Below are 10584 nucleotides of genomic sequence, written 5' to 3'. Positions count from 1 at the left end.
CATGAGTCAGTGTTTGGTTGGAGCACCAATGCACGTGACAGACTGGTGAGACGGCGGAATTCCTCCCTGTTAGACACAATGTATCAATATATGACGAACCAGAACCTGAGATTCAAACATACTGCCACAGAGGTGAGATATGTCCAAGCTTGCGCGGCATTGGGCGTGTCATAACCACCTAAAGCCTAGATGATGGTATGCGGGAAGATATTCTAGTAAGTAGCATCATACCTCCGCCAAGTAACATTTTTTCCCTTGCCATTCGCGGATGATGCGATGCATGCACCAGCCGAGCGAGCCTTAAGGACCAGTTGAGGGTTGCCATGGGATCACCCGCTAGGCCATCTAAGCCACACTGAACTATAATGAAATCAGGTCGAAAGATGTCCTTGACATGTTCGATGATAGGCCAAATGCGGAGGAATGTTTTGTTGGGTGCACGAGCTTTGAGTGGCACTGATAAAGTGAAAGGATCGAAGGCCGGATCATCGACGTCCGGAAGGGAAGCGAGGGGGAAACAAGGGAAAAATCCTGGAGCTGCGTGATGAATAGATAGTGTCTAAAAAGAATTCTTTGGGTCATATATTGTCAATGATTCGAGGTGCACGCACAAGAACTTGAGCAGCAGCTGTGGAACCGGGTTTGTGAAAAGCTTGTGACGCTGCATCTGGAAAATGAGGTCGAGGTCGAGATACATCGAGTCACACGTGGTTTCGGTATTGTTCGTTTGAGGAAAAGAATGGCGAGAACGCAATCAGCTATGTAACAAAAAGCTGAAGCCCATGCTTTTTTGGCGTGATGTCTGCATATGATGACACTGAGATTCCAAGGAAAGTTCGCCATAAACTAAGCGAGCACTTACCTTCCGCCATCCCAACAAATGGCTATGTCCGAGATATCGTTTCTAGTCGCAGCCGCCCCGGTCAAGGTAACTCCAGCGACTAGTGTGATGTAGTCTTTGATTCCATGAAACATGGGGCAGTCCTACATAATGATACATTGACAGGTCGTGAAACGACACAATCTGTTTGGTATACGCACGTCTTCAAGCCCACACTCTGAAACTTCTAGCAGGTTCTGCACATCGCTTGATTGATTCATGACATATTCGAGATAGTAATCACGACTCACAAGTATGGTAACCCAAGAACTCCTTCTGGCCAGCAGGCCGTGGTCGCACAACCAGGAATCGTTGGGACTCTTGACCAGTGCATGTTGCCAGAAGTCCATATGCGTGAACAAGTGAATAGACGAAGAGAGAACGGTTTCTATTGGAAGGTACACGTTGCCACGGTGGTGCAGAATATGCGAGAGAATGGATTAGACATCACCCAATGACACACAATGGATTCGTAGATACGCGTGCTCACTTTGACTAGGTCTTCTGAGAAGATGTAGGCACGGGTCTAGCATGCAACCCATTGGATTAGACATCCGATGAGTCTACTAGTCTGTCACGGCGGCCCGACGTCACGGTAGTCAGTACTAGTCACGTACCTGGCAGTTGGCAAAATCGGAGTGTACACTGTAAATACTGCTTCAATCATCTTCTTTCTTACATAGGTTTCATCAACAACACCAATTGAAAGTCACGCTGGTATACGAGCAAGTACACCAGCCCGTCTATAAGGCAAGCCAGACGATGTATTTTACAAAGATGATGCGGCTTGCCACCCGTCTCGTGGGAGACATGCACGTGCGCGTGAATTGTCACGGCGTGATGGTATTTTCAGTTAGTAGGATCTCGCGCGAGGACTCAGGCTCAATTTTTTTTCTCAACTTCTGTGGGTGAGAGTCCTGCTATGGCTGGAGGTCTCCGTGCGAGCTCTATGACCTCGCAGAAGTACTATAATAACTATATCATCATCTGCCATGGCTTGCTCCTCGTTTGGGCATAAACATTTCCCCTTCCTTTACGTTCAACCTCATCACGAGTCTTCCCGACTCTCAGCTGGAAATTAATATTCCTCAGGATGAGCCACACCAAGATGAGGCCTACAAAGGTGTTCACTCATCTCCCTCTCGCGTTCCAGTCAATTTTTTTGACCCAGTTGGTGTTAGCGAACTTAAACGCACAATGACATCACGTTCCACACGTTCTCAAGTTAATCATCGGGAAAGCTCTCGTCGCGGAAGTTCACCCAAGCCTCCTATGCCTGCCTCAGCAAAGGGCATCGACACTCCAAGTTCATCCTCTGTGATTCCAGCATACGATGATGATGCTTTCGATTTTGAAGTCACGCTCAAAGACCTCGTCAGACGATGAGTTCCGCCATAAAGAAATTAGTTGCGTTTGTTGATATATTACTAGTCGTGGCGAAGAGTCCATTAAGGGCCGCGAGCTTAGCGTTATGTTCAAGGATCTCCGTATCGTCGGTGTCGGTGCACATGCCTCTTTACAGCTCACCATCGGTTCTATGCTTAATCCTGCTGCCATCTTGAGGAACACTTTGGCGATGCGCAACCAGCCTGTCAGGGATATTTTCTCAGGATTCGAGGGTATCGTTGCGCCTGGTGAAATGCTCTGTTAGTCGTTTTAATGAACTAACGTGAAGTTAAATTTTCGCGCTAATCACGTGTTCGCGACAGTAGCTCTCGGACGACCTGGTTCCGGTTGCAGCACGTTCCTATTGCAAACCAGTGTGGGGAATACCATGCTATACAGAGCGAAGTATGCTATGACTTCTTCACCCCCAAAGATATCGCAAGACAGTATCGTGGAGATGTGATCTACTGTCCTGACGATGATGTCCACTTTCCGACCTTGACTGTAGAGCAAACCTTGTCTTTCGCCATCAAAATGCGTACTCCACATGCTCGGTTCATAGACCAAACCCGTGAACAGTTTAATCGTGATGTAGTTGATATCCTCGTGCGCATCTTCGGTCTTCGTCATGCGCGAAACACTGTTGTCGGTGATGCTGCCATTCGTGGTGTTTCAGGAGGCGAAAAGAAACGTGTCTCGATTGCAGAAGCACTGTCTTGCCATGCCCTCATTGGCGCGTGGGATAAGTGAGGAGGTAAAACATGTTCATACGATGACAGTCTTACATCAGTCGGATACATGGGATATCGGGACCCACGTTGAAGACACAGTCGGCTGGAGTCTGCTGGCACTAGCCGTGGTCATCGCCAATGCGACTCTTCGGTGAGTGATGTCACCTATTCCAGACGTTCAATACTTATCTAGGATGTAGGGGGATTCCTGGCAGGATTCGTTGTTCCCCACGAAAGCGGTCTTTGCTATCGCACTAATGGAGAAGCTCGAATATATGGTGACGATCATGTTTTGCCTCTGGTATGGTATTTGAATTGCCACGTGTATGAGACTAATATCTTCACAGTACTTCGCACTCTCTGGCTTAAATACTAACCTTGGATTGCTTGACAACGGTCAGTCCTGCCAATCATAACTCGCATTGATGAACCTTTGCAGCAGGCATCACTTGGGGATTCACTTACGCAATTATATGTGTGGACTCTTCTGGAAAATTCACTGCATGTACGATCACCACACAGATAACCGGAATGAGTTGGCGAGGGTCAAGCATCGTCAGATCATTGAATAGCTTCAATGCTGCCGTACGACTCGAGGCCCGGGAGTACTAGTATACGACAACGTGCACACCCGGAAATTGGCTAGCAATCGGCTTCGAGCTGAGCTTGAGAACAAGGGTCTTGCCAATGCGTCTGCTATTTTATGTGCATTGTCTTCTTTTTCCCCGCTCCTCTCCGACACCAACGTCACGGTGACTCGGATAATTGAATATGTACAGCCCTGTGCACATCATGATTTCATAGACTTGGAGCGGAGATCATTGATCTTGTGGGGCTCGCTCAAAGCCGTTCGTATATTAGGGAAGTTCTTACGTGTTTCATCACATTAGTACTTGCATTAACCTGTTGCAGCAGATTTCGAACCAACTCGAACTTAAAATTGCCCCAAACCAGACGGCCAAGCCAGCCCGTCCCTGAGTTTTCATGACTATCGTACTGTTCAAGTGGTGCTACTGGTCGTCTGTGAGTCTTGATGTTGGATTCTGCAGGTAAGTGCGTGCTCGGTCACGATTTATCACGGTAACATTAACGCTGTAGATCAGAGCCTCAAGATCAGAGCCTCACATATGCCGTCAGTCACTTGTTTGAATCTTCCGGATCAACGCCTTGTTAAAGATAACCTTAGTTGCCTATTTGGCGTATATTATGTTCAATCCAGTATGCCGCATCCCATAGGATGGATGATAGCTTGGACAAATATCAAGCTACTCCAACTCGAAACTTAGAATCTTTAAGCCTTCGAGTGACAATGTTCGCTAATTGATGAACCTTGCGAAGGGGGTTCTTGTTCGGTCCGATGCGCATCGCCATGGAATTTCGAGTTGTTAGCGGCCCAACACATCTTATTACGACTCTTACCTCAATTTTTCAATGCAGCAACCCCATTATCAATAGTGGTAGAAGGTAATTTAAAAGTCGCCCCAAACCCTCTGGGCTGGCTACCGCAGCGTAATTTCAAGGTGAATTGAATCTATTATTAAATCGTGCCGATGCTGAAAGCCAAATCAGGAATCTCCCAAATAGCGCCCGTACCTCATGGTTCGGCCTAGCGGCTGCAATAAAACTTATATGCTGCCACCTGTCGTTGCATCGAAACTGCCACTAGATTCCAATGCACTCAGGCTCGTACGATGAACAGCCCCTTGACACTTTTATTGACACATCTAATGATAATGTCCGCCAGAGCAGCCATTTCACCTATCCCCTCGCTGCTAGCTCTCAGGCTGACTTGGGCTACCAGCAGTCCTTATCCAATGACACTCAGGCTGTTTTGTTTTCCCATCATGACTCGGACTTCTACTACCGTGGCGACGTTGTGAATGCGCAAGCGAGCCATCAGATTTTTCTCGCAGACTCTCAATCTTCGAACTCACTTCCAAACCTCAACGTCGTCAATCCGTCAGTGTCACTCCTCCATGACCCGTTTCATTTCGCCCCTAGTAATTCACAGGCAGGGTATCATCTGATTTACAACTCTTCTGCTCCTTACGCGGACTCCGGGCCACCACATTTGTATCCTCCTCAGTACCTTTCCGCATTTCCTCCTCCCATCGTGTCCGTTGACGGGATATCTACTTTGACACCAGAAGCAGAAGATATTCAGCCTCTTCAAATTGGAGAGCCACCGCTGCACCTCAACGGGCCACTACCTCTTGGAGATTCGTTCACTGTCGGTGAGCCTCCGCCTCCCGTTCCTGGTCCATCTGGATCACGCAGTCACCAACCGCCGCAAAAACCGATTGAGATTAAATTTTGGCCCTATCCGCATGCCCGATCAAAGCTGAGGGGCCTCAGTAGCACTAAGGTGAGCAATCATGATTTACAAATCGTCAATTACTGATGACTTATCAGGGCTCTTCGGGTGTTGCCCCGCCTATGGTCCTCCCACGGACATCTGCCATCGCGCCTTTACAATACAGCGACAAGATCCGAATCCACCGAAGAATTTTCGAAGAGGCACGTGTAGCGCTCATTCGATCCGCACTCGTAAATTGTCCCTTCTTGACCGAACAAGAAAGAAAGGAGGCAGCTCTTCAAGCACTGGTTTCAACAGCAGAGGTACATGATAAAAGTAAGCCGCAGTACCTTAAAATTGACGGTGTCTGATACTTCCACCAGAGCATGGGAACGGATGGGCGAAAGAAAACCTACCTGCGTTCTATAAGACCTTCACAGTGCCGCCGTCCGCTGATATCACATCAGCCTGCAAGAAAGCCGCCCGTGCCGTTGTTCAATTCGGGTACAAACTGCGCCCCTCAATCTGGTCAGAAGAATCTGAACCACAGTATCAGATTGATGGGATAAAAGACCTCATTGACGACCCTTCATTCCCCTTAAAGTACATATTCGGGAATTCATCTGACCTCCAACGCGACAAATTGTTCGCATTCGAACATCCCGTGATAGAAACTGTTCTTCTCAACGCGATTCTGAAACTCGGCTATGTGCCTTTCGTCACAGAACTTGACAGCTTGTATTGCACAGCTACAGCGGCCGTGGAGTGTGTTCTAATGGAGCTAGCGGGCGGGCAGTTTGCAGTGACCATTGATTTTGGGGTAACTAATTTCAAAGCTAAGCATACATTGCTACAGAAATACATTCACGACTTCATTCTACCCAACCCAGAATTATCGACGCGGTGGCAGCAGTACAAGCTGCGCACTCATGATAGATTGATAGATATATACAACGCTAACCATAATACTCACTGATGTTTGATTTTTGTACCTGTATATAATCAAATTGACCATAATCAGCCACAAGATAATTTTATGTAAACAACTAGCTTAACTTCCGATCACAACATCTTCGTCACACGACCTCCCTACTGTCGATGGGGATAACGTTACAGTTTTCACGCACCTCTTCTTGGGTGCAGAGCTTCATGTACCCACCGCAGAAGACATCGGCACACCCGGCCGTCTTGCAGAATGAATGGACGACAGCAAAGTTGCTGTCACGCACCTAACCCCTGCTATGGGTCAGTTACTCTCCGCACAAGCGACACGTCAGATCCCATCCCTACGAAACGCATTCTTCGTCGGTGACGTCTTAACAAAGCGCGAAGTCTTCGAGTCACGTCTTCAACACGGCGGACTGACCCTTGAGCTTGATACTTGATGCTTTCGCTGTTGATGGCATGGAGGGACCGCGGCGCACTGGACGTTTTTTCTTATGGCTTGATGTGGCTCTTCCAAGGCACGTCTTCAGCACGACCGACTACTCTTCATTGTGATTTCAACCTCCATGGTGTAAGGCCGTGTGAACGCGAATCCTAAAAAATGTGAATCGGGCTTTCATTGACCTTGTTTATAGGGCATTCCCGCACTGTTCCGTTAGTTGAGCAAGAAATATCCGAAGATTGGTGAGCAACCGGTGCTTAACTGGTATTTGCTTGGCTAACAACTACCAGTATCATCTGTTGTTGAAGCTGAGGAGGAGGAAATTCTCGACGCAGCTGGAGATCCTATCAAACTTCCCGTTGACATCACACAACCTAACCCCAATGGCAAGGAATTCGACAACTTATACCTGGATATGAACGGTATCGTGAGTGATTGTAGTAAATACGTTTTTCGTGCTGACCATCCGTATGCACAAAGGTTCATCCTTGTACTCATCCCGAGGGCAAAGTACGTATACTTCGTTCTATAAATTTGCTTTACTCCCTGACTCGTCTTCTGCAGCCAGCTCCAGAAACGGAGGAGGAAATGATGCTTGAAATCTTCAAATACACTAACAGAGTGGTTAACATGGTGCGGCCGCGCAAACTTCTTTTCATGGCCATTGGTGCGCTTTACATTTATGTTGTCTCATACCACGAACTTACTGCAGAGTGGAATTAGACGGCGTTGCACCTCGTGCCAAGATGAATGAACAGCGAGGTAGACGGTTCAGGACTGCTCAAGTAGCAAAAGACAAGGCGGAAGCTCATAAACTTGCTGTCGCTGAGTGGGAAGGTACGTCGTTCTCAGAGCCAATCTATGCTGGATTTCTGACCGATTTCATCATTGCAGCTATGGGTAAAATTATTACTGATGACGAGAAAAACAAGGAATCTTGGGACTCTAACGCTATCACACCCGGTACGCCGTTTATGAACCTTTTAACAGCATCGTCACGATACTGGGTTGTGGAGAAGATGAATACCGATCCAGGGTGGAAAGATGTACGTAGTGAACGTTTCCTAGGGATCCTTCTGACTCATTTCTGGTATAGCTGCCAGTCATTATCTCGGATGCAAGTGTGCCTGGAGAAGGAGAGCATAAGATTATGGACTTCATACGCAGACAACGCACAAATCCCGGTCATGAGCCTAATACTCGACACGTAATTTATGGCTTGGTGGGTTGATTTCCCGCTATCGTGTTCTATGTTATTGACCGTATGTTCAGGATGCTGATTTCATCATGCTCGCCCTCGCGACCCATGAACCATATTTCCGAGTGCTTCGGGAAGATGTGTTTGCGCAGGACAAAGGTTCCGGGTGCCGAATGTGTGGACAAGAAGGTCACTATGCCGCTCAATGTACAGCACTGAAATCAGATATTAAAAAGCCTCCTCCACCGGAAAAAAAACCGTTCATTTTCCTCGATATCGCCATTCTGCGCGAGTATCTGGAATCCGAGTTGAATGTGAACAATACGCCCTTCCCTTTTAATTTGGAACAGGCTATTGATTTTCCGTAAGCGACAAGAGAGTGAGTATCTATGATGTGATCCGTCCACGCCTTAGAAACTTACCATATCTCAGCTGAGCAACGCCAAGACCAAGAGGCGAAACGTCATAAGATTGAAAAGTCTGAGTCTGGAGAGAACGCCACAGGCGATATTCAGTTCGCCGTTCCGTCTGCAAAACTTGGTCTGACTGCATCCACTACATCATTATCATCTCTTCCTCAACATGCAGATAATGCTTTTGCTGCCAAGGCCGACTCTATTGGTCTCGGAGCGCCGCGTAATGCTCAGTCTCTTGAAGTCGCTCCAGTTGCAGCGCAAGCGCTGTACATATTTGCCACGCCGTTAGTGACTTTTCATCCAACTTTATTTTGCTAACGTTAACCATTTTCCTAAACAGGTATCAAATTGTTCAAGCGACTTAATCGCTTGTGCTAGTGTGATTTACTAGTTCCCAGTATTCTTATTAGGCAACTAGGACTGGCCTTGGCTAACATATAAAATGTGAGCTGGCTCGGGTTAGTTTTATTCCTCGCTCTCACTTTATCTTCATCCCTCAGGGACTGTTTCAGTCGTTCGCTAACCTATTCGAGTTCCTGCTGTTATGTTGCATGTCGAGGGCCAGCAGGACGAGGACGACACGTCATACGTCGACGGCGAAGGCAGCACCCCGCACGCTGAGAATCAGCAGGACCGAGGCGACACTCAGCCGCAACAATCTCAAGCAGTAGCGGCACATGTGCAAGCTCTGCAGAGACGGAAAATCGCTCAATTGGAGGAGAAGCTGGAGGCCCTGGAGTCGGGCCGCGCAGTCAAGCAAAGGTGTGGCTGCTATCGCATGCAGTATTCAGTTGCATTGCTCACCATCTGTTAGGCAAACAATCTGGTATGTTGCTAAAGGAAGAGCAATCAGGCGTGTTGTCGCCCTGTTCGATAGTATCGAGGACCTCGTCGCCGAAAACGACAGAAGATATGAGATCGAAGACCAGGAGACTACCATCGAGTAAGTATTTCGCTCTTGGATCGGGTATATTACTCATTAACGTGGTTACGTAGACAGGATCGACTTCAAATAGGTTATACTACCCTAACCAAAATGCTGCCGTGGTTCTACAAGAAGGGTTCAGAGATGGAGTACGAGGAGTACATGCACATGTTAAAGATGGTTTGTTTAATGATATTAATGGTTATGTCACGGCTGAGTCTTTGTCTAGCTTCGACAGGGGGCTGATGGCGCTCGAGGAGATGACACTTCGAAACTGAAGACTCTCGTTTTGGAATGGATCAACCGTGAATTTAAGCCGGATTTTCCTGTTGACCAAGACGATAAGCATTCCCGTGGATTCACCCATGATGTGTGTGGCAGGTTGCTCTGTCCGGCAGAGCTTGACTGGAATAACCCAGAGTAAGTAGTGGCTTCGGTATCCCGAGCCTGAGAGACAACGCTCATAGTTCACCAGAGTAAGGGCAGGCATCCGAAATCGCTCAGATGGGTATATCGTCACAGATCTATCCTTTCCCACTTACTTGTATGATAAGTACACTTCCAATCCGGACGATCTTGAGGAGGGCCTTTTCAAGGGCAAGATTCTCATTCAGGTTTGTCGTACCGGAGCAGCCTGACAGCAAACTGACTGGTGTTTCAGGCCTACAAGGCTGTGTTCACGTCTCCTTCCTCAGCAAAAGACGTCGAAGGCGACGGCGACGGCGCGGATGTCATCAGCAACAACCGACGGGCTAAGAAGTCTTTATCTGGAATCAAGGTCAAAAAACACGTAGCACAAATCATTCATTTGGAGAAAGTCACTCCTCGCTCGATCGCATATATCACATGTCAAGTAAGTTGTATTGTTCAGTCTATTTTATGATATATCTTCACTATATACTCGCAGGTGCGATTCGCACTTTCTTCAGTTACCTCCTGGCGGTCCATGGATGGCGACTTCGACTACCAACAATTCTGGCGGACCATCATTGACTTTTTCGAAAGGGCCCCTGGTCGAGAAGCGCAGCGCAGGGTACAGCAACTTCTCGAATGGTGGACTAGGTGCGTAATTTTCCCTCCAAACCAAGCCTTGCTAGAATTCCGTTTTCAGAAAAGTTTTTGGGAGGAATCGCCGAGGCGAACTTAGCGACGCAATGAAGGCCAATATGTCTGTCAACGCTCTCGCAAGGCAGAGAGCACAACGTGATGACGCCGCGTTTGATTCACCCTAGATATTACTGTGTTTCGTATTAGATCTGTTGTTTGCTAATCAATGCGATGGTTTAATGATGTTGATAAAATTAATGTTATGTGCAACTGAATAATTAGAGTGATCTCTGCCACGCGTAACTATCGCATGCATAG

General features: G+C 47.5%; 4 protein-coding genes across 4 annotated transcripts; 3 read left to right on the top strand and 1 right to left on the bottom strand.

Moving 5' to 3' along the window:
* Positions 1-54: 54 nt before the first annotated feature.
* On the bottom strand, positions 55-1547 carry HD556DRAFT_1499730 (uncharacterized protein; the record flags this gene model as incomplete). Its single annotated transcript, XM_041308936.1, has 8 exons — positions 55-178; positions 232-537; positions 612-667; positions 863-984; positions 1042-1077; positions 1132-1268; positions 1371-1384; positions 1498-1547. 8 exons carry the CDS (start codon positions 1545-1547, stop codon positions 84-86), a joined length of 816 nt encoding a protein of 271 aa, XP_041155548.1. The 3' UTR covers positions 55-83.
* A 255-nt stretch (positions 1548-1802) lies between these two features.
* HD556DRAFT_1499729 (uncharacterized protein) lies at positions 1803-3016 on the top strand (the record flags this gene model as incomplete). The annotated part of the gene is made up of 4 exons (XM_041308935.1): positions 1803-1886; positions 1952-2254; positions 2334-2530; positions 2590-3016. The coding sequence occupies 4 exons, from the start codon at positions 1803-1805 to the stop codon at positions 3014-3016; spliced, it is 1011 nt and encodes a 336-aa protein (XP_041155547.1).
* Positions 3017-6897: 3881 nt separating this feature from the next.
* Positions 6898-8246, top strand: HD556DRAFT_1245391 (XRN 5'-3' exonuclease N-terminus-domain-containing protein; the record flags this gene model as incomplete). Its single annotated transcript, XM_041298528.1, has 8 exons — positions 6898-6922; positions 6971-7107; positions 7161-7190; positions 7245-7347; positions 7404-7517; positions 7575-7726; positions 7777-7902; positions 7953-8246. Coding segments are annotated over 8 exons (981 nt in total), but the record flags the coding sequence as incomplete, so codon positions are not given.
* A 592-nt stretch (positions 8247-8838) lies between these two features.
* HD556DRAFT_1448068 (uncharacterized protein) lies at positions 8839-10451 on the top strand (the record flags this gene model as incomplete). Its single annotated transcript, XM_041307374.1, has 8 exons — positions 8839-9056; positions 9109-9237; positions 9291-9399; positions 9449-9639; positions 9695-9833; positions 9881-10072; positions 10127-10281; positions 10331-10451. 8 exons carry the CDS (start codon positions 8839-8841, stop codon positions 10449-10451), a joined length of 1254 nt encoding a protein of 417 aa, XP_041155545.1.
* Between the last annotated feature and the right edge of the window lie 133 nt (positions 10452-10584).

The sequence above is a fragment of the Suillus plorans genome (genome assembly GCF_016647745.1).
Source record: "Suillus plorans strain S12 chromosome Unknown HD556scaffold_70, whole genome shotgun sequence".
NCBI lineage: Eukaryota > Fungi > Basidiomycota > Agaricomycetes > Boletales > Suillaceae > Suillus > Suillus plorans.
The sequence above is the reverse complement of the archived record's forward strand: the minus strand, read 5'-3'. Positions and strand labels throughout refer to the sequence as shown.